This window comes from Aquarana catesbeiana, linkage group LG05 (assembly GCF_042186555.1).
Source record: "Aquarana catesbeiana isolate 2022-GZ linkage group LG05, ASM4218655v1, whole genome shotgun sequence".
In the NCBI taxonomy this organism is placed as follows: Eukaryota; Metazoa; Chordata; class Amphibia; order Anura; family Ranidae; genus Aquarana; species Aquarana catesbeiana.
The window spans coordinates 186,612,465-186,627,848 of record NC_133328.1 but is presented as its reverse complement, the minus strand read 5'-3'; the positions used below and the strand labels follow the sequence as shown (position 1 = coordinate 186,627,848).

Genomic DNA, 15,384 nt, shown 5'->3' with positions numbered 1-15,384 from the left:
AGAGTCACAAATACACTCTTTTGTCATGTAAAAGATAAAGGTAGATGCACATTATGTTTATAGCATATCAACAGTTTTTTTTCTATACTTGCAACATATTTAAGGGGATAAAACACAAGAACATGGGGAAATGTGCATTTCAAAGTTGCACAAAATATGTTTGTTTTTTTGTTGTTGTTATTTGCTTTGTTTTTTGCATTGACACACTCCTTACTTACTTACTTACTTACTTTGTGCCCTGCAAAAAAGAAAAAATAGAAACAGATGTGGAGCATTAGTTTAAAAAAATGATATAATAAAATTGACCCAAAAACATTATAGTTTTCTTTTTAACGTAGACTTTCTGTGGTAACATGCCATGTTGAGCCCTCTGGTCCTAATAACAGGGCATAGTTCTTGATGTTTTTTATTGTGACCCCGTTGTAATAATATCAGATACCCTGTTTACACTATGAGGTTGTCAAGCATGTCATCACAAAAAGGAATTCAACAAAAATAACAATATTAGAACATTATATAATTTCTAAGAAACTTCCAAACTATAAAACCAAAAATGATTTTGTTCCAGATACATACGTTTATGCCAATTTTTGCAAATGTACATCAAATACAAAATGATATTAAATATTATGACATCATTAGGCAAAAACCATTCACATAATCATCACAATATAGTATATATAAACATTCAGGAATCCTATATATCTATGTGTTTCTTAGATCTCGCCCGCGTCCTCCGGACAGGGGAAATCACATTTTTTAGATTCATATTATTGTCAGACTCAATACAGTACAGATAGTATCCAACAATCTGAAATATAAATATACTGTACTATAGGGCTGCAACTAATGATTATTTTCATAATCCATTAGTTGGCCGAATATTGTTTTGATTCATCGAAACAATTAAACCTCAAAAAAAGTGTGATGCATAATTAAGTTATTATGTAAAATTAAAAAAAAAAAAAATTCATTCTTGAATATCTATATTCAGTGGTAAATATAAATAGCCAACTATTATATGGTTAGGGAACAAAATATTCCACTCTGAGAACAACAGACAAAAGAGATGTACAGTATATACTAAAAAAAAAAATACAGTATATTTTTAATTAAAGAAGAAATATATAAAAATACCTAAAACACTGTTTTGCAGATTTTTAGATAGAACTGTAATATAATATTATGCTGAAGCCTCGTACACACATTCATTTTTATTTATTTTTTGTTTAACCCAGTGTGCTGAACAAAAAAAATACAGAGAGATTGCTGTACTAACTAAGTGATGTTAGTGCAGTGATCTCTCCTGCTGGCCTTTGTGTTCTGACATGGGGATGCCAACCCACCCCCTGTCCTGTGTTGCCAACCGTCAGTATTTTTACTGACAGCCAGTAAAAAAATGGCACTTTTCTCCTGCCAGTAAATGCCAGTGAGAGGAAAAGGTTTCCAGTAAAAAGTATGGCTGTTACACTTGGCTTGGAACTGGGCATGCGCAGCTCGGGTCCAGAGCCGGCCAGGACCATCCAAGTGCCTGCTACAGTGTGTTCAGGGGGCGGGTCTGGTGGAGATAGTGCCTGAGCATGTTGTGTGATGTCATGGTGAAGGGAGCCGAGCGACCAGAGCCTCGTGTGCGGGTCTGTAGGTCAGGAGGAGCGGGACTGTCAGTGCTGTTTGGACTGGAGGGGACTGAGAGGACCACCTGGCATGGAGAGAGACTGCCACTGTGACTCAGCATGGGACGTGTCAGTGATCTGTGCTACTGCACACTTCTGTCAGTGTCACTGTGAGAGTCCATTTCATGTGTGTGTGTCACCCATTCTAATTTCCTACCCCTGAGTCCTGTTCCTGAGCGACTTACTTACTATATTGAGAATAAAAAAGGAAATATGCTTTTTGGCTTAATACCTACCTTAAATCACATTGCTAATTGCATATTGTACTTATTTGTAGCCTAAATACTGAAATTTGCACTTACAACTGTAATTTTGTAACTTTTGGAAATGCCAGTAAACACTTGGCTGTGCCAGTAAAATTTGGGTGTTGTGTCAGTAAATTTCAATCTGGTAGGTTGGCAACACTGCCCCTGTCAGAACACATTTATCAGCGCTCGCAGCCATTGGTTGAGAGCACTGATCGGATGCTGGTTTTCCAGCATGTCCTTTCGTCAAAAGCCATTCCTTAGACCAGCTTCTGTTGGAAAGACAGCTGTACACATGGCCTTAATGTCTATTTTCCTGCCCCAAAGCGCACCCTGCCCATTTAGAGGGCATGTGGCCTGGTATGGTTTGGGGGGGGCGAGCTGCCAGGCTGCATGCTCGGAGAAGGGTCTGATGTGGATTTTGGGGGGGACCCCACACCCTTCATTTAAAAAATTTGGCGTGGACCCTTAAAATACATACCAGACCCGAAGGGTCTTTTTTTTTTTTTTTTAAACTTTCAGGGTGCAGAATGCCAGAGGCGAACACCCTGCAAATTTGAGTGTTCGGTGAACGGTCGAAGAGGCAAATGTTCGGCACGAACTCATGCTCGGGTCGAACTGTTCACCCAACTATAATTTCTAGATGTTCACTATAAGATAGCATTAGCAAATCTTCACTTTTCAAGTCAAGTCAGGTCCAGGTATTTTTGTAAACTGATGCCTTTGTAACTTTGTGAGTATAATGATTTTTGAGAATATTTGCTTTTTAACATGTGGCTTAATGTCCGTTAGAAAAAATAATGCTTTTTTTACCTAAACAGAATTCTACCAAAATATCCACTTATTCTGCAACCAGAGATTCAATTCGTCATCCCAATACTAGCCCTGATTATTGGATACTCCTTTTTGTCTTTTTTTCGCATTTAGTCTTTTTTTACATTACCTCAGCAGAGGCTTCAATGCAAATAAATGAGATAGAGTTTAGATCAGAGGTTCCTAAACTTATTTGGCCTATTACCCCCTTTCAGAAACAAAATTACTCAGTGCCCCCCTGGAAATTTACCACCCCAGCAACATCAACAGATTTCTCAGCAGTCAGCAACAATAGACCCTCCAGCAGGCAGCAACAATAGACCTCTCCCTCAACAATTGACCCCCCCCCAACAATAGACTTCCTCAGTAACTATAGACCCACACAAAAATAGATTCCTGCCAGCATCAATAGACCCTCCAGCATGCCCCAGTACCCCTTGCTATTACATACATTCATTGCTGAAGGTGCCAGAACTGCATTCCCCCGTGTTCCCACTGGAAAAAAAAGACCTGTTTCTACCTATGTCCTATGGAAAACATGAAAGGAGATCTGATTCTCTGCTCCTCTCCACATAAGAACGGCCCCTAAAGCTCCTGCACCCCTGCACTCTAGCAGTCTTGAGTCATGATGTCATCAAGCCCTGTTCTGGACATGAGGAAGCCAGGAACAGTCCTCCACTGGATCACAGGGGAGCCCCATTTGCCGGGGGAGCAGAGGTTCGGGTAACTGTTTCTCTTTTCACCTGGACAAACGAGCTCTTGACCCTTGTAGTGTGGATGCAGCTGTACCGCAAGGGATAATTGTTTTTCTGCCCGGAGTTGGGCTTTAGTTTAGATGATGTTAGTGTCTCCTACATGAATATGAGCAGGGTATGTAGATGCAGAGAGAAAATTGTGCTGAACTTGCAAGCTGCTATAAAGACACAAGTTACCTGGCACCATTCTAATGGCTTACAATAGTAGCTGTAATAGCTTGAGCATATATCTGATTGGCTTAAAATGTATAAACTTAAGGTTACTGCCATAAGGCCATATTTCACTATGATGTACTGGGTATATGGAAGGTTTTCTTTTCTACTTTAATGGCCTTTGTCAGGTATATAGATTTTACATTTTGCTATAAGAAGGAAATGGAACCGGTGGGACTCATATTTGTTCAAGAGAAAACAAAACAATAACAGAAAACGCACATAAACACAAAAGACTGAAGTGCATTAATGACATTGCACGGCTGTCTGCCATAAGCATTTATTGTTTTAATAGGTCACATAGTAGAAGGAAGGACTGCAACTAGCACAACGTGAATTTATCCATTGATAACTATGCTGTGGACAATGGATGTAGAGTTATACCGTAGAAAGGCATGATTGAATCTCAGTATTGTTTGCAATCTAAAAGCCTTTTATACTCCGTTTTAGTCATTTTTCTTTTGAGAACTGGTCCGTTCAGTTTCAAGGTAATACTGGGATACTACATGTAGGACTTTATATAATATAATTCAAAACTTTTTCTTTTTATTGTTTGGAAATAGTGGCAAAGGGTCAGAACTGGTGTCAAATTTTTATTGCTGCATGCGCACTTCCCGTCTATTTGGCAGGAATCACACAGAACAGAATGTAATGGAAAATGTTCCTGTAACCAGAATTTAGACTGCAATAAAAACTAGCTTTCCAGTAGAGACTGGGAATGATGGGAAATCAGGTTGTTGCTGTGTATACCCCTGTTATGGAGATTTCAATTGTTTCCTGTCTAAGTGACGTGTGTTATAGAACAAGATGAGAGAATATCCCTAACTGGGACACAGAAAGTATTTAAAACGAGGCATAAGTTCATTTTCCCACTCTATCCAAAACTAAAAAAAAGTACTGCTGATGGGAAATGGGACTTATTCGACCCTGTGGCCAAGCTATGGATATTACCATATGTGTACAGTTTTTACGAGCAGTAAACAAAGAAACCTCTGTAGCTGCTGACATTGTGGAGCTCTTCCCCAAAGTTTACAAAAGAAAAGTCAGGATTTCATTTCCGAACACCTGCTAGAAGGCTGCAAAATCTCTACTGTCAAATGAAGCAAGAGGGGATGAACTGTGCCTTTGTGGTGAATTTTCAGGATCATTGTCTCTAAAGTGCCTACAGCTACAGAGGTCAGTAAGGTTGTGTTTAAAAGCTCATCTATTGCTTGTTAAGAATATTTAAATGTCTGAGAGCTCAAAGCCTGGCTACAGGGTTCGCTTTAAACCACAATAAAGTAAAACTATACATGAAACAATGCCAGCACTTTATTTAACGTGCAGTAAAAAAAAAAATCTATGAGACACAAAAGCACAAAGCCCATTTGAATGGGATGAAATCCCACTGGATTGCACCAAAAGTAGTGCATGCACTGCTTTGAAAAACACTCTGCAACCAGATTGCATGGTGCTGCAGTACCATGCAATCCAGTGCAGACAAACAATCTGCATTTGGGGTGTCATTAGTAATACATTGACACCTGCAGCAAATTGTACACCCCGTGTGTTTTGAACGCGGTTCGGGAAATGTGAATGGAACTTTGGTTTGCCGCATTTTTTTCTGGTTTGAACAGACCCTAACTGCATAGATTTGTATATTCTCTGTGTGTTCATTTAAGTTTCTACCCAAAAACATAATAGGAGCTTCCTTCCATATTGTCTTGCATGTGTGTGTCTGCAGGACTAATATACTGATTCGATCATAACAAGTAAGATAAGATCATAGAAAAGGCATAATAATCCTTAAAGAAGATCTTAACCCTTGAAAGAAAAAAATAAAAGTTGCTGACATTTAATAAAAGGATATTTACCTGTCCAGGGATCCATCGCTGTTCTCACTGAGGCCGGTTCTTAGCTGGACCCTGGCACCAGCATATTTACAGTGGGAAGCCAGATGTGACTCCTTGGAGCTTTACAGACAGCTTCCCATTGCTCATGCGGGAGCCGTCCAGTTATTTGTGAATAATCCCACAGCCTCCTGGGACCTGTGATATGTCCCCTATAATGTCTCGTACACACGGGCGGACTTTTCGACCGGACTGGTCTGACAGACTTTCCGGCGGACTTTCAAATGATTTTTGACGGACTTCCGACTGACTTTTTAACGAATCGACCTGCCTACACACGATCACACCAAAGTCCAAAGGATTCGTACGTGATGACGTACACCAGACTAAAATAAGAAAGTTGATAGCCAGTAGCCAATAGCTGCCCTAGCGTGGGTTTTTGTCCGTCGGACTAGCATAGAGACGAGCGGATTTATGGGTCCGGCGGAGTTACGACGTAAAGATTTGAAGCATGTTCCAAATCTAAAGTCCGTCAGATTTGCGACTGGAAAAGTCCGCTGAAGGTCCGGTGAAGCCCACACACGATGGGATTGTCCGCCGGATTTGGTCCGTCGGCGTCCATCGGACCAGTCCAGTCAAAAAGTTCCGACCGTGTCTACGCTGCATAAGGCCTTGGGGAATCGCCAGAGAAATCCTCATAAGAAAAGATGTCACCTCATAGTGTAGTATAATTTAAAAAGCTTTATTAAAATACTGATCCCCGAGTGGGAACAAGAATAAAAACCGCAAACACTACACTATGGGTGAAGCCGAAACCAGGAAGAGCTTTCCCGCAGCGTGCGGTCCAGCTGCGTTCCAAGCTCACTAGCTCCGTACCCGGAAATGACGTAAGTGCGTAGCCCCGTCTTACGCGTTTCATCATCGACGTTATCCCCTTCTTGGACGTGGTGTAAGGTGATATGGATGATTGACCTGGGAACCCTGGGACAGAGGATTACCATATTTCAGCAACCACGAGATACCAACCAAGAGGACGGCATTGGAATCTTATAGTGTCTGTCACCCCTGCAGGGGTATTGGGAGCCGGTGAGTGGGGAGCCAAAAGGGGAGCACAGAAGTCACGGATATTCTCCTCTGTGGGCACTACAGTCACCAAAGCAGTTGGAACTTTGTTATGATATATATATTTTGGAATATATCACTTTTGATTAGACTTTTTGTATTTTTTACTTCATTTGGATTTTTTATCTTATTTTTTATTTATTTTTTCCTTTATATTTATTTTTCCTATTGGCTTGCATTTGTTATTTACTTTTGGGATTCGTTGGACTAATTACAGAGTTACACATGTATTATATATATTAGTAGCACCTATTGGTCAGCACCTGCAACTGACTAATATTTCACACTTGCCCACTACATGCGAATGGGATGTTTTCATCATTTTTTTTTGGTTTCACTTTTTTCAATTTTTTATGGTATTAATCAATTTATGAGCATCCAGAGTTATTGCACTTATTTACCCTTTGCGTATGGTATTTACTATTCATTATAATATCTTTATCAGTATTTACTGTAATCACTTATATACCCCCCATACGGGAGCGCCATAACCCCCATCTACATTCTGTTACATTCGTTAGCCCTTTTGAGGGCTTAACTAGGGGAGGCAGCACACCTTTTCCTTAGCCCTTCCTCCCTTTTCCTGATATCTCTCCTCTCTGTCCTCTTTTCCCTTATCTTTCCTCTCTATAGAGGGTTCTACATTCCCTTGTTTCTTTCATCCCCACCTTCCCCCCCCCTTTTCTTTCTTTTTTCCTCTTCTCTCTCTTTTTTCTCTGTCCTAAGCGCAGAGATTTTGTGGTTTTTATATAGGTTGGCAACTTGTTGATCGCAATCTGTGCTTGCTGAACCACCATCCCAGAGCATGGGCATGTGTTTCCCTGGTCGAGGGCCACATCAGAGGGCTCTGAGGGCCACATGTGGCCCGCGGACCACAGGTTGAGCACCCCTGATCTAGACAATCCAAAGTGGGAGCTGGTATATATGAAAACTAGCTATTCAATCCCCAAAATGTAATGTGCCAAATGTGATATGGTGGAGGTGGGGGAAGGAGGGCATAAAGCGCAACTTTCCCTTGTGGGTGAAGTTCTGCTTTAAGCTTTTTACTGCTTTTTTTGCTTTCAGAAGAGAAAAATTCAAGAAAAGAAAAAATTTAGCATGATTTACACAGTAGGAAATGATTGCTCATAATATTATCAAACTGTTAAATGATTTTTAAAATTATGTGTGCATACACAGCCTAGGCACTGACACAGGTATAGTAGACGATAGAATGACAAATTACAAAGGTAACAAGGGAACTTGTACATTTAAAGTTTAAAGGTAAACATTCTGCCCAAGTGCATTTACCAAAGGATGCCTGCTATTGCCTTTATTTGCCAGAAAACAATCCTGGGTAGTGTCCCAAACTAAACTGGAACATAGAAGACATTTTTCTGAAGATAATGGAGATAATGGCTGGCATCTTGTTGCATCTGATGTTATGCAGGACTTTAAAAGGGAGTCCAGGTTGTCTGGGGATCCGTAAATAGGGAGTTTTCCAGAGTGATAAAGATGGCAAGCATATTAATATTTAAATCTATATTCTGCCACATTATATTGCGTATGTTTGAGCCCTATGTTCCGATATCATACCAGGAACAGAAGTAGCAACTAAATTAATTAATAATCTATTTTGCTTTAATCTGCTAAGCAGCTGCACTACTAGTGATTGCATACCATGTGCAATTCTTTACAGCCATTATGTGTAGGTATAGGGAGAATATAAATAAGCTTTGCAATGTGTTCCACTATCTCTCACTGGCTACCACTGATAAGCCCATTTGCCTGCTACCACCTATAATGAGTTCACTGTTGGTTAATGCATTTATAATCCTTCTCTATTGTAGCTGTTGGAGGGTACTTTGAAGAAGGCACGTGGTTGAGATATAATTTCCATACAGCCTCTACGTCAGCAGTGGTCAGTCCAAAAGATGTGTCTAATGTCCTACAGACTACAGCTTCGGAGAGTTCTTTAACAAAAGAAGAGCTGCTTTTTAGCTTTAGCACCACCAAAGCACCATGTATCCTCGTGTATGTCAGTTCCTATTCCCAGGATTATATGGCTGTGCTCCTAAAACCACCAGGTAAAGTATTATATTATATATTATATCTATATTGTCAACTTTGTATTGGCGGTTTAGATTAGTAAAATAAATTTGCCTTTAAATACAGACATTCAAAGTAATGTACAATAATCTGTTCAGTATAAGAGTGAGACATACTGAAAAGATTTTAATAGACAGGCTTTTCAGGTGGTTATTAACTGTATCTGAGCACCACAAATCTAAAACGCTATTTAATTCATTTTTAATATTCAAAGCAAACTCATCCATCCAACCATGTCTCCATGCTTTATTTTGTTGAGAAATCATTTTGAAAAACACGCCCCCTAACATTTCAAGTCACGGCTATTTACTTCCTGGAATCCATCTGCCCTTAGGTCAAACATGCAGACAGGAAGGTGTGATTAGCTGAGAAGCCCCTCTTCCAGATGAAGGGCTTGAATGTATGACATTATTTTGGCCTAGGACAGGAACCAGGAAGCAACTGAAGAAATGTAAAAAAAAAAAAGTTTAAAACAAGTAAATATAATATAATATACTTCAGATCTGTTTACTAATGTTAGCAGCACAAGTATTAAAACTAGTTAATGTTGATTGATAGAATTTAGTTATGCTTTAATACACAAAATATGTACAATATTATGTTTGAATCAGCCGTATATGAAAAATAACAAAATGAATGCATGTACATTAAAAGCACTCATGTATTCAGTTTTTTTCAAGATAGCAAACATTTTATCACCCAGTATAAGCTTTAAAAAAATCCTCTAGAACAAACCATATCATTTGTGTTTGAACTGCAATAGACAAACATTTTATCCTACCTTAATTTTTGGTCATTTGGAATCAATGGTAAAGAGTACCTATTATTTGAAGGTCAGTGTTTAGCGCAAATTAAAGTTACCCTGTCACTAAAAAACAAAACCTATAAAGTGCCTAGAGACATACCTGCAGCAGCTTTCCATTAAAGCCAAATCCCATGCTGCTCTGATTGGAAACATTTCCGGGTACTGTCAGAGATTGCTGATCATGCTGAACCCCGCACATTCTTTTTGGCCTATTACTAAAATGAGCTACCTTCACAATTATTAAAAATGTTCAGGTGGGCAAGCTCCAAAATTACCAGGGAGTGCCTGGTATCCTTATATCTTAAAATCAGTCTACTGTAATCCCCTGTTCAGAAGTATTTAGACTATAGAATTCAACCTTGGAGAGATAAGGGTTAAGGGATAAGGGATAAGATTATTTCCCACCTTGACTACTGCAACTCTCTCTTTAATGGCCTACCCTTACGCAGGATATCCCCCCTTCGGTCTATCATGAATGCTGCTGCTAGACTAATACACCTCACTAATCTATCTGTAACTGCTGCCCCTCTCTGCCGAACCCTTTACTGGCTTCCCCTACCCCACGGTATAAAATTAAAAATGCTAACCACAACATACAAGGCCATCCACAACATCGCCCCCAGCTACATCACCAACCTCATCTGCAGATATCGCCCAAATCGTCCCCTCCACTCCTCCCAGGACCTCCTACTCTCTAGCTCCCTTGTTACCTCCTCTCATGCTCGCCTTCAGGACTTCTCCAGAGCCTCTCCCAACCTCTGGAACTCCCTGCCCCAGTATATCCGATCAGACCCTAACCTGTCCACCTTTAGGAGATCCCTGAAAACTCACTTATTCAGGGAAGCCTATCCCACACCCACCTAACAACTGTCCTCGAGCCACCCCCATCAAATCATTCCCTGCATCTATTACCTTTTGTACCACCACCCCCTCCCTTTAGAATGTAAGCTCTACGAGCAGGGCCCTCCTGTCCCTTCTGTATTGAACTGTACTGTAATTGTACTGTCCCCCCTCTACATTGTAAAGCGCTGTGTAAACTGTTGGCGCTATATAAATCGTGAATAATAATAAGGGCTAGCGCTTCGAGTTATTCAGACTCTGCTGCACTTACATGTATTTAAAGAAACATGTTGACAGAAGGAGAGAAGAGAGAGATGACCTCATGAGTGTCCAGCTTCCCCTTCATTGTCCAATCACAAGCAGGGTCAGAAATGTGCCCAGGCTTTATTGCTTATCTTCAATAAAGAAATGTGAGGGCACTGACTGACTATGCTGTGACATATGGTAGGGGTGCAATGCTCTTTGAACTGTATATTTATTAGCCTAGAATTCACTTTCAGCTTCCCCCTAACTCTAATATACATTTCATTTGGTTTTGTAGTCCACAAATTGTCATTACATTGAGTCAAAAATGGTATCTGTTCTGATTGGTTACTTTGCCAACTTGTCATTATTTCAGTACATTTGAGTTCATACCAATTATTTGTTGAAAACACATTTGGTTGACAAATGTTGATCATTATTATATATAAGTGGATATTCCATGTGTGCAAAGATATGAAACGCTTTGATCTTTCTTACAGGTGTCTTACAAATTCGGTATAATTTAGGTGGCACCAAAGAGCCTTATTTAATAGATATCAGTGACCACAAGAATATGGCAAATGGCCAACCACACAATGTCAATATAACCAGGTTTGGAAAGACCATCATCTTCCAGGTAAAATGCATTTTATCAACAACAACTTGTTTATTAAAGAGCCAATGTAAGGATAGAAATGCAGGAACCGTGATAGCTAAAATGTATTTAAAGGTGTGAGATTTTGATCCTGGTGTCACCACTTCATGAGTTGCTCACCTGAAAAAAAGTAGGCATGGTCTACATGCTTGTTCTAGATCAGTGACTCAGTGGGGGTTATTTACTAAAGGCAAATCCACTTTGCACTACAAGTGCAAACTAAAAGTGCAAAGTGCACTTGAAATTGCACTGAAAGTGCACTTGGAAGTGCAGTCGCTGTAGATCCGAGGGGGACATGCAAGGAAAATAAAAACAGCATGAATGGATAATTAAATCAGCAAAGTTTCTCCTCATTTCAGATCTACCCCTGAGATTTACAGCCACTTCACTTCTAAGTGCAATTTCAGTGCAATTTCAAGTAGACTTTGCACTTGTAGTTTGCACTTGTTGTGCAAAGTGGATTTGCCTTTCATAAATAACCCCCACTATGTAGTAAACCTAGAATCAGGATGGCCCTGAAACCTGGTACAGTACTTTAAGATAAAAACAAATTATCAATGGTAGCTATGTTTTGATGTTTAATTTAGGATCTTAGAAAATTGGGAGGTATACCCAGGACTAAATGTTTTAAAATATGATTTATTTAATAATGAAGTGCATATGAAATATTGCCTAAATTAGATAACAAATGAGGCTCTAGGTTTCTTTTCACATGTTAACTAGGCTAATCTTAAATTGCTTCTGAAGGCTCACTGAGCTACATTCACAAAGGCAGATCACACACCGTATTTAGGTGTTTAACCAAATACCACATGCAATCCTGAAAATGCCAATTCACTATTGCTTTATGCAGTATTTGCCACATAATGCAAAAACGCTCAGTAACGCCACATACAGTAGCTTTAAAGTCAATTTACAAAAAGGAATAGATAAATAAATGCATGTGGTAATTAACCACTTCAGCCCTGGAAGAATTGGCTGCTCAACGACCAGGCCATTTTTTGCGATATGCCACTGCGTCGCTTTAACTGACAACTGCGCGGTCGTGCAACGCTATACATGTGGGCTTGTGTCGCATAGTTTAAATTAATAAAAACCGTTGCGTGCGGTGGTCCCACAATGTTTGCTCATTCCCTCCTTGTAAGCCTCGTGGACTATGGACGCACCCAGAAGTGACAGAGGGAATGAGCAAACATTGTGGGACCACCGCACGCAACGGTTTTTATTAATTTAAACTATGCGACACAAGCCCACTTTCCTATTCCCAAATGGTAAGTACTTCGCCATATGTATGGAGATGTACTTTCAAAACTTTCAAAATATTACGAAATGATAGATCATGTTTTGTATATTGTAGAAAATCCTAATGGAATTTTTTGATGTATCTCTTTGGAATTAAAAACCCCCCTGAAGAAGACCAGAAAAGGAAAAAAGGTCGAAATGCATTGGGGTATTCATGGGGATTCATATGGATAGTATTGATACAATGTAACTGTACATTTAGAACTTTTTTAATGAATTGATTGCCATGGGAGATGGTCCTTTGTTGTTGCTTGTGTCGACTGCTGGAAATTTTATGTGATAGTGATTACTAAACATGGTTACTAAACATTGTTTCAGAAATATTTTGCTGCTTCAAAGCCCCCTGGGGAAACTTTTTCACTAATTTTAAAAATGCACTGATTACTGTATAAATGACACTGGCAGGGAAGGGGTTTACACTAGGGGGCGATCAAGGGGTTAACTGTGTTCCCTAGGTGTGTGTTCTAACTGTGGGGGATGGGACTGACTATAGGAGATGAGAGATCGTGGTACTCAGCTCGTAGGAACTCACGATCTCTCTCTCCTCCCCTCACAAAACTAGGATGTGTGCGTTTACACACACACGTCCCTGTTCTGCCTCTCGAGCTCTCGATCGCTCGTGGCTGGCGGTCATAACGACCACCATTCATGAGTATCTGCACCCCCACTGCAGCGGGCGCGTGCATGCTATCCCACTTAAAGGGACCGACGTATAGCTACGACGGTTTGCAGGATCGTGTCGACCTGCCGCAGTATAATGACGGTGGCTGGTCAGGAAGTGGTTAGGTAGTGGTCCAGGCACGTGGTATGTAAGGATCATGTTTAATTTTAACTTGTTGTTAAGGAGTGGGTGGCCGTGTCCTTAACAGCCATGACTAATGAATGTAAACAAAGGAATTGCTGGCATGTAAAAATTAAGAAAAAAAAACAGCGTGGGTTCCCCCCAAAATCCATACCAGATTGGTTTGATGTCTGACTGTCAAAATATCTGAAGCATAGCTGCATCCAATTGGCTACAGCCACTGTTTAACTGGCAATCTTCCACCCAACTCCTTTGATTTTCAGATTGAAGGCTGTCAGGCTGGAGGGTGCCGACAGGGCCTCCCATAGAAAGAACTTCGCCTAGTTGCCTTTAGTTGCGCTTTAAGGCTGGTTTCTGATGATCTAGACAAAGTTCTCTCTGTGGGTGGCCCTGTCAGCACCCTTCAGTCTGACAGCTTTCAATCTGAAAATCAAAGGAGTCAAGTGGAAAATTGTCAGTTGAACAGTGGCTGTAACCAATTAGATGCAGCTATGCTTCAGGTATTCTGATAGTCAGTCAGAATCCAAAAGTCAGCAGGAGAAATTTGTCCATTTTTGCTGTTTAGTCTGGATTGGTGAATCATTCTGAAGGGCCAAACGAGACAAATCTTAAAGTGTATGACCAGCTTTATTTGGAATCTACATCATCGCAGATAATAAAATAAAAGCAGTGCCTTTTACATGCCAAAATACAATATACAGTATCTCACAAAAGTGAGTACACCCCTCACATTTTCGTAAATATTTTATTATATCTTTTCATGTGACAACACTGAAGAAATTACACTTTGCTACAATGTAAAGTAGTGAGTGTACAGCTTGTATAACAGTGTAAATTTGCTGTCCCCTCAAAATAACACACAGCCATTAATATATAAACCACTGGCAACAAAAGTTAGTACGTAATAAAACCTGGAAGCTCATTGGTTTCTATGCAGAAGTGAGCCTGATTTTGCACTTTCCAGCTTTAGTAAATAAACCCCATTGTGTACTTAAAAGTGGGGTATGCCTGCACACCCCTAAGTAAAAATGTCCAAATTGGGCCCAAAGTGTCAATATTTTGTGTGGCCACCATTATTTTCCAGCACTGCCTTAACCCTCTTGGGCATGGAGTTCACCAGAGCTTTACAGGTTGCCACTGGAGTCCTCTTCCACTCCTCCATAATGACATCACAGAGCTGGTGGATGTTAGAGACCTTGCACTCCACCACTTTCCATTTGAGGATGTCCCACAGATGCTCAATAGGGTTTAGGTCTGGAGACATGATTGGCCAGTCCTTCACCTTTATACTCAGCTTCTTTAGCAAGGCAGTGGTCATCTTGGAGGTGTGTTTGGGGTCATTATCATGTTGGAATACTGCCCTGCGGCCCAGTCTCCGAGGGGATCATGCTCTGCTTCAGTATGTCACAGTACATGTAGGTGAGTGTCCAGATGGAAAACATCAAACCACACACCAGGATAAAAAATATATGTATGGCATAAATATTCTATGATTCATTAACTTAGTATTTAATTGGTATGAATTGGTCATAAAACGTTAATGTATTCCCAATATGACATCAATTATGTGTATACATATACAAAAGCAAATGCATGTGAAGACATGCTAATTTCCACATCTTTGTTTAATGTGCACATATAAAACCAGATTTAAATATCTAGGCTTAATTCAAAAAGAAAGGATTAGACAAAGAATTCAATAAGACATATGTCAGGTTCATTATTTGTGCTAAAACTTACATCACCCCTCTGTTAAGAGAAAACTGATCCAAATCAACATTTTCTCTCTCCTTAGAGAGAGTAAAGAGTCCTTTTGAGTTGCCAGCTGTTACTTATCCCAAATTTTGCTTTGAAAAATGAAAGTATCTAAAAAATAATTGGAGCCCTTTTTCTTTATGGAGTTTTCTCATTTCAAGGTTTTCATGACTCAGTGCAAAAACATACTACTTATTGTGATAAATAGTAGACGTACACGCAATGAGAAAACTGTCCTAATATA

The 15,384-nt window shown here is 39.9% G+C and overlaps 1 protein-coding gene across 1 annotated transcript in view; it reads left to right on the top strand.

The window, feature by feature from the left end:
• Window positions 1–15,384, top strand: part of CNTNAP2 (contactin associated protein 2) — a 2,786,505-nt gene that overhangs the window by 2,625,178 nt on the left and 145,943 nt on the right. The window contains exons 19-20 of the mRNA XM_073630449.1: window positions 8,480–8,716; window positions 11,127–11,263. Of these exons, the coding sequence (XP_073486550.1) occupies window positions 8,480–8,716; window positions 11,127–11,263 (374 nt within the window). The remainder of the gene's footprint in view (window positions 1–8,479; window positions 8,717–11,126; window positions 11,264–15,384) is intronic.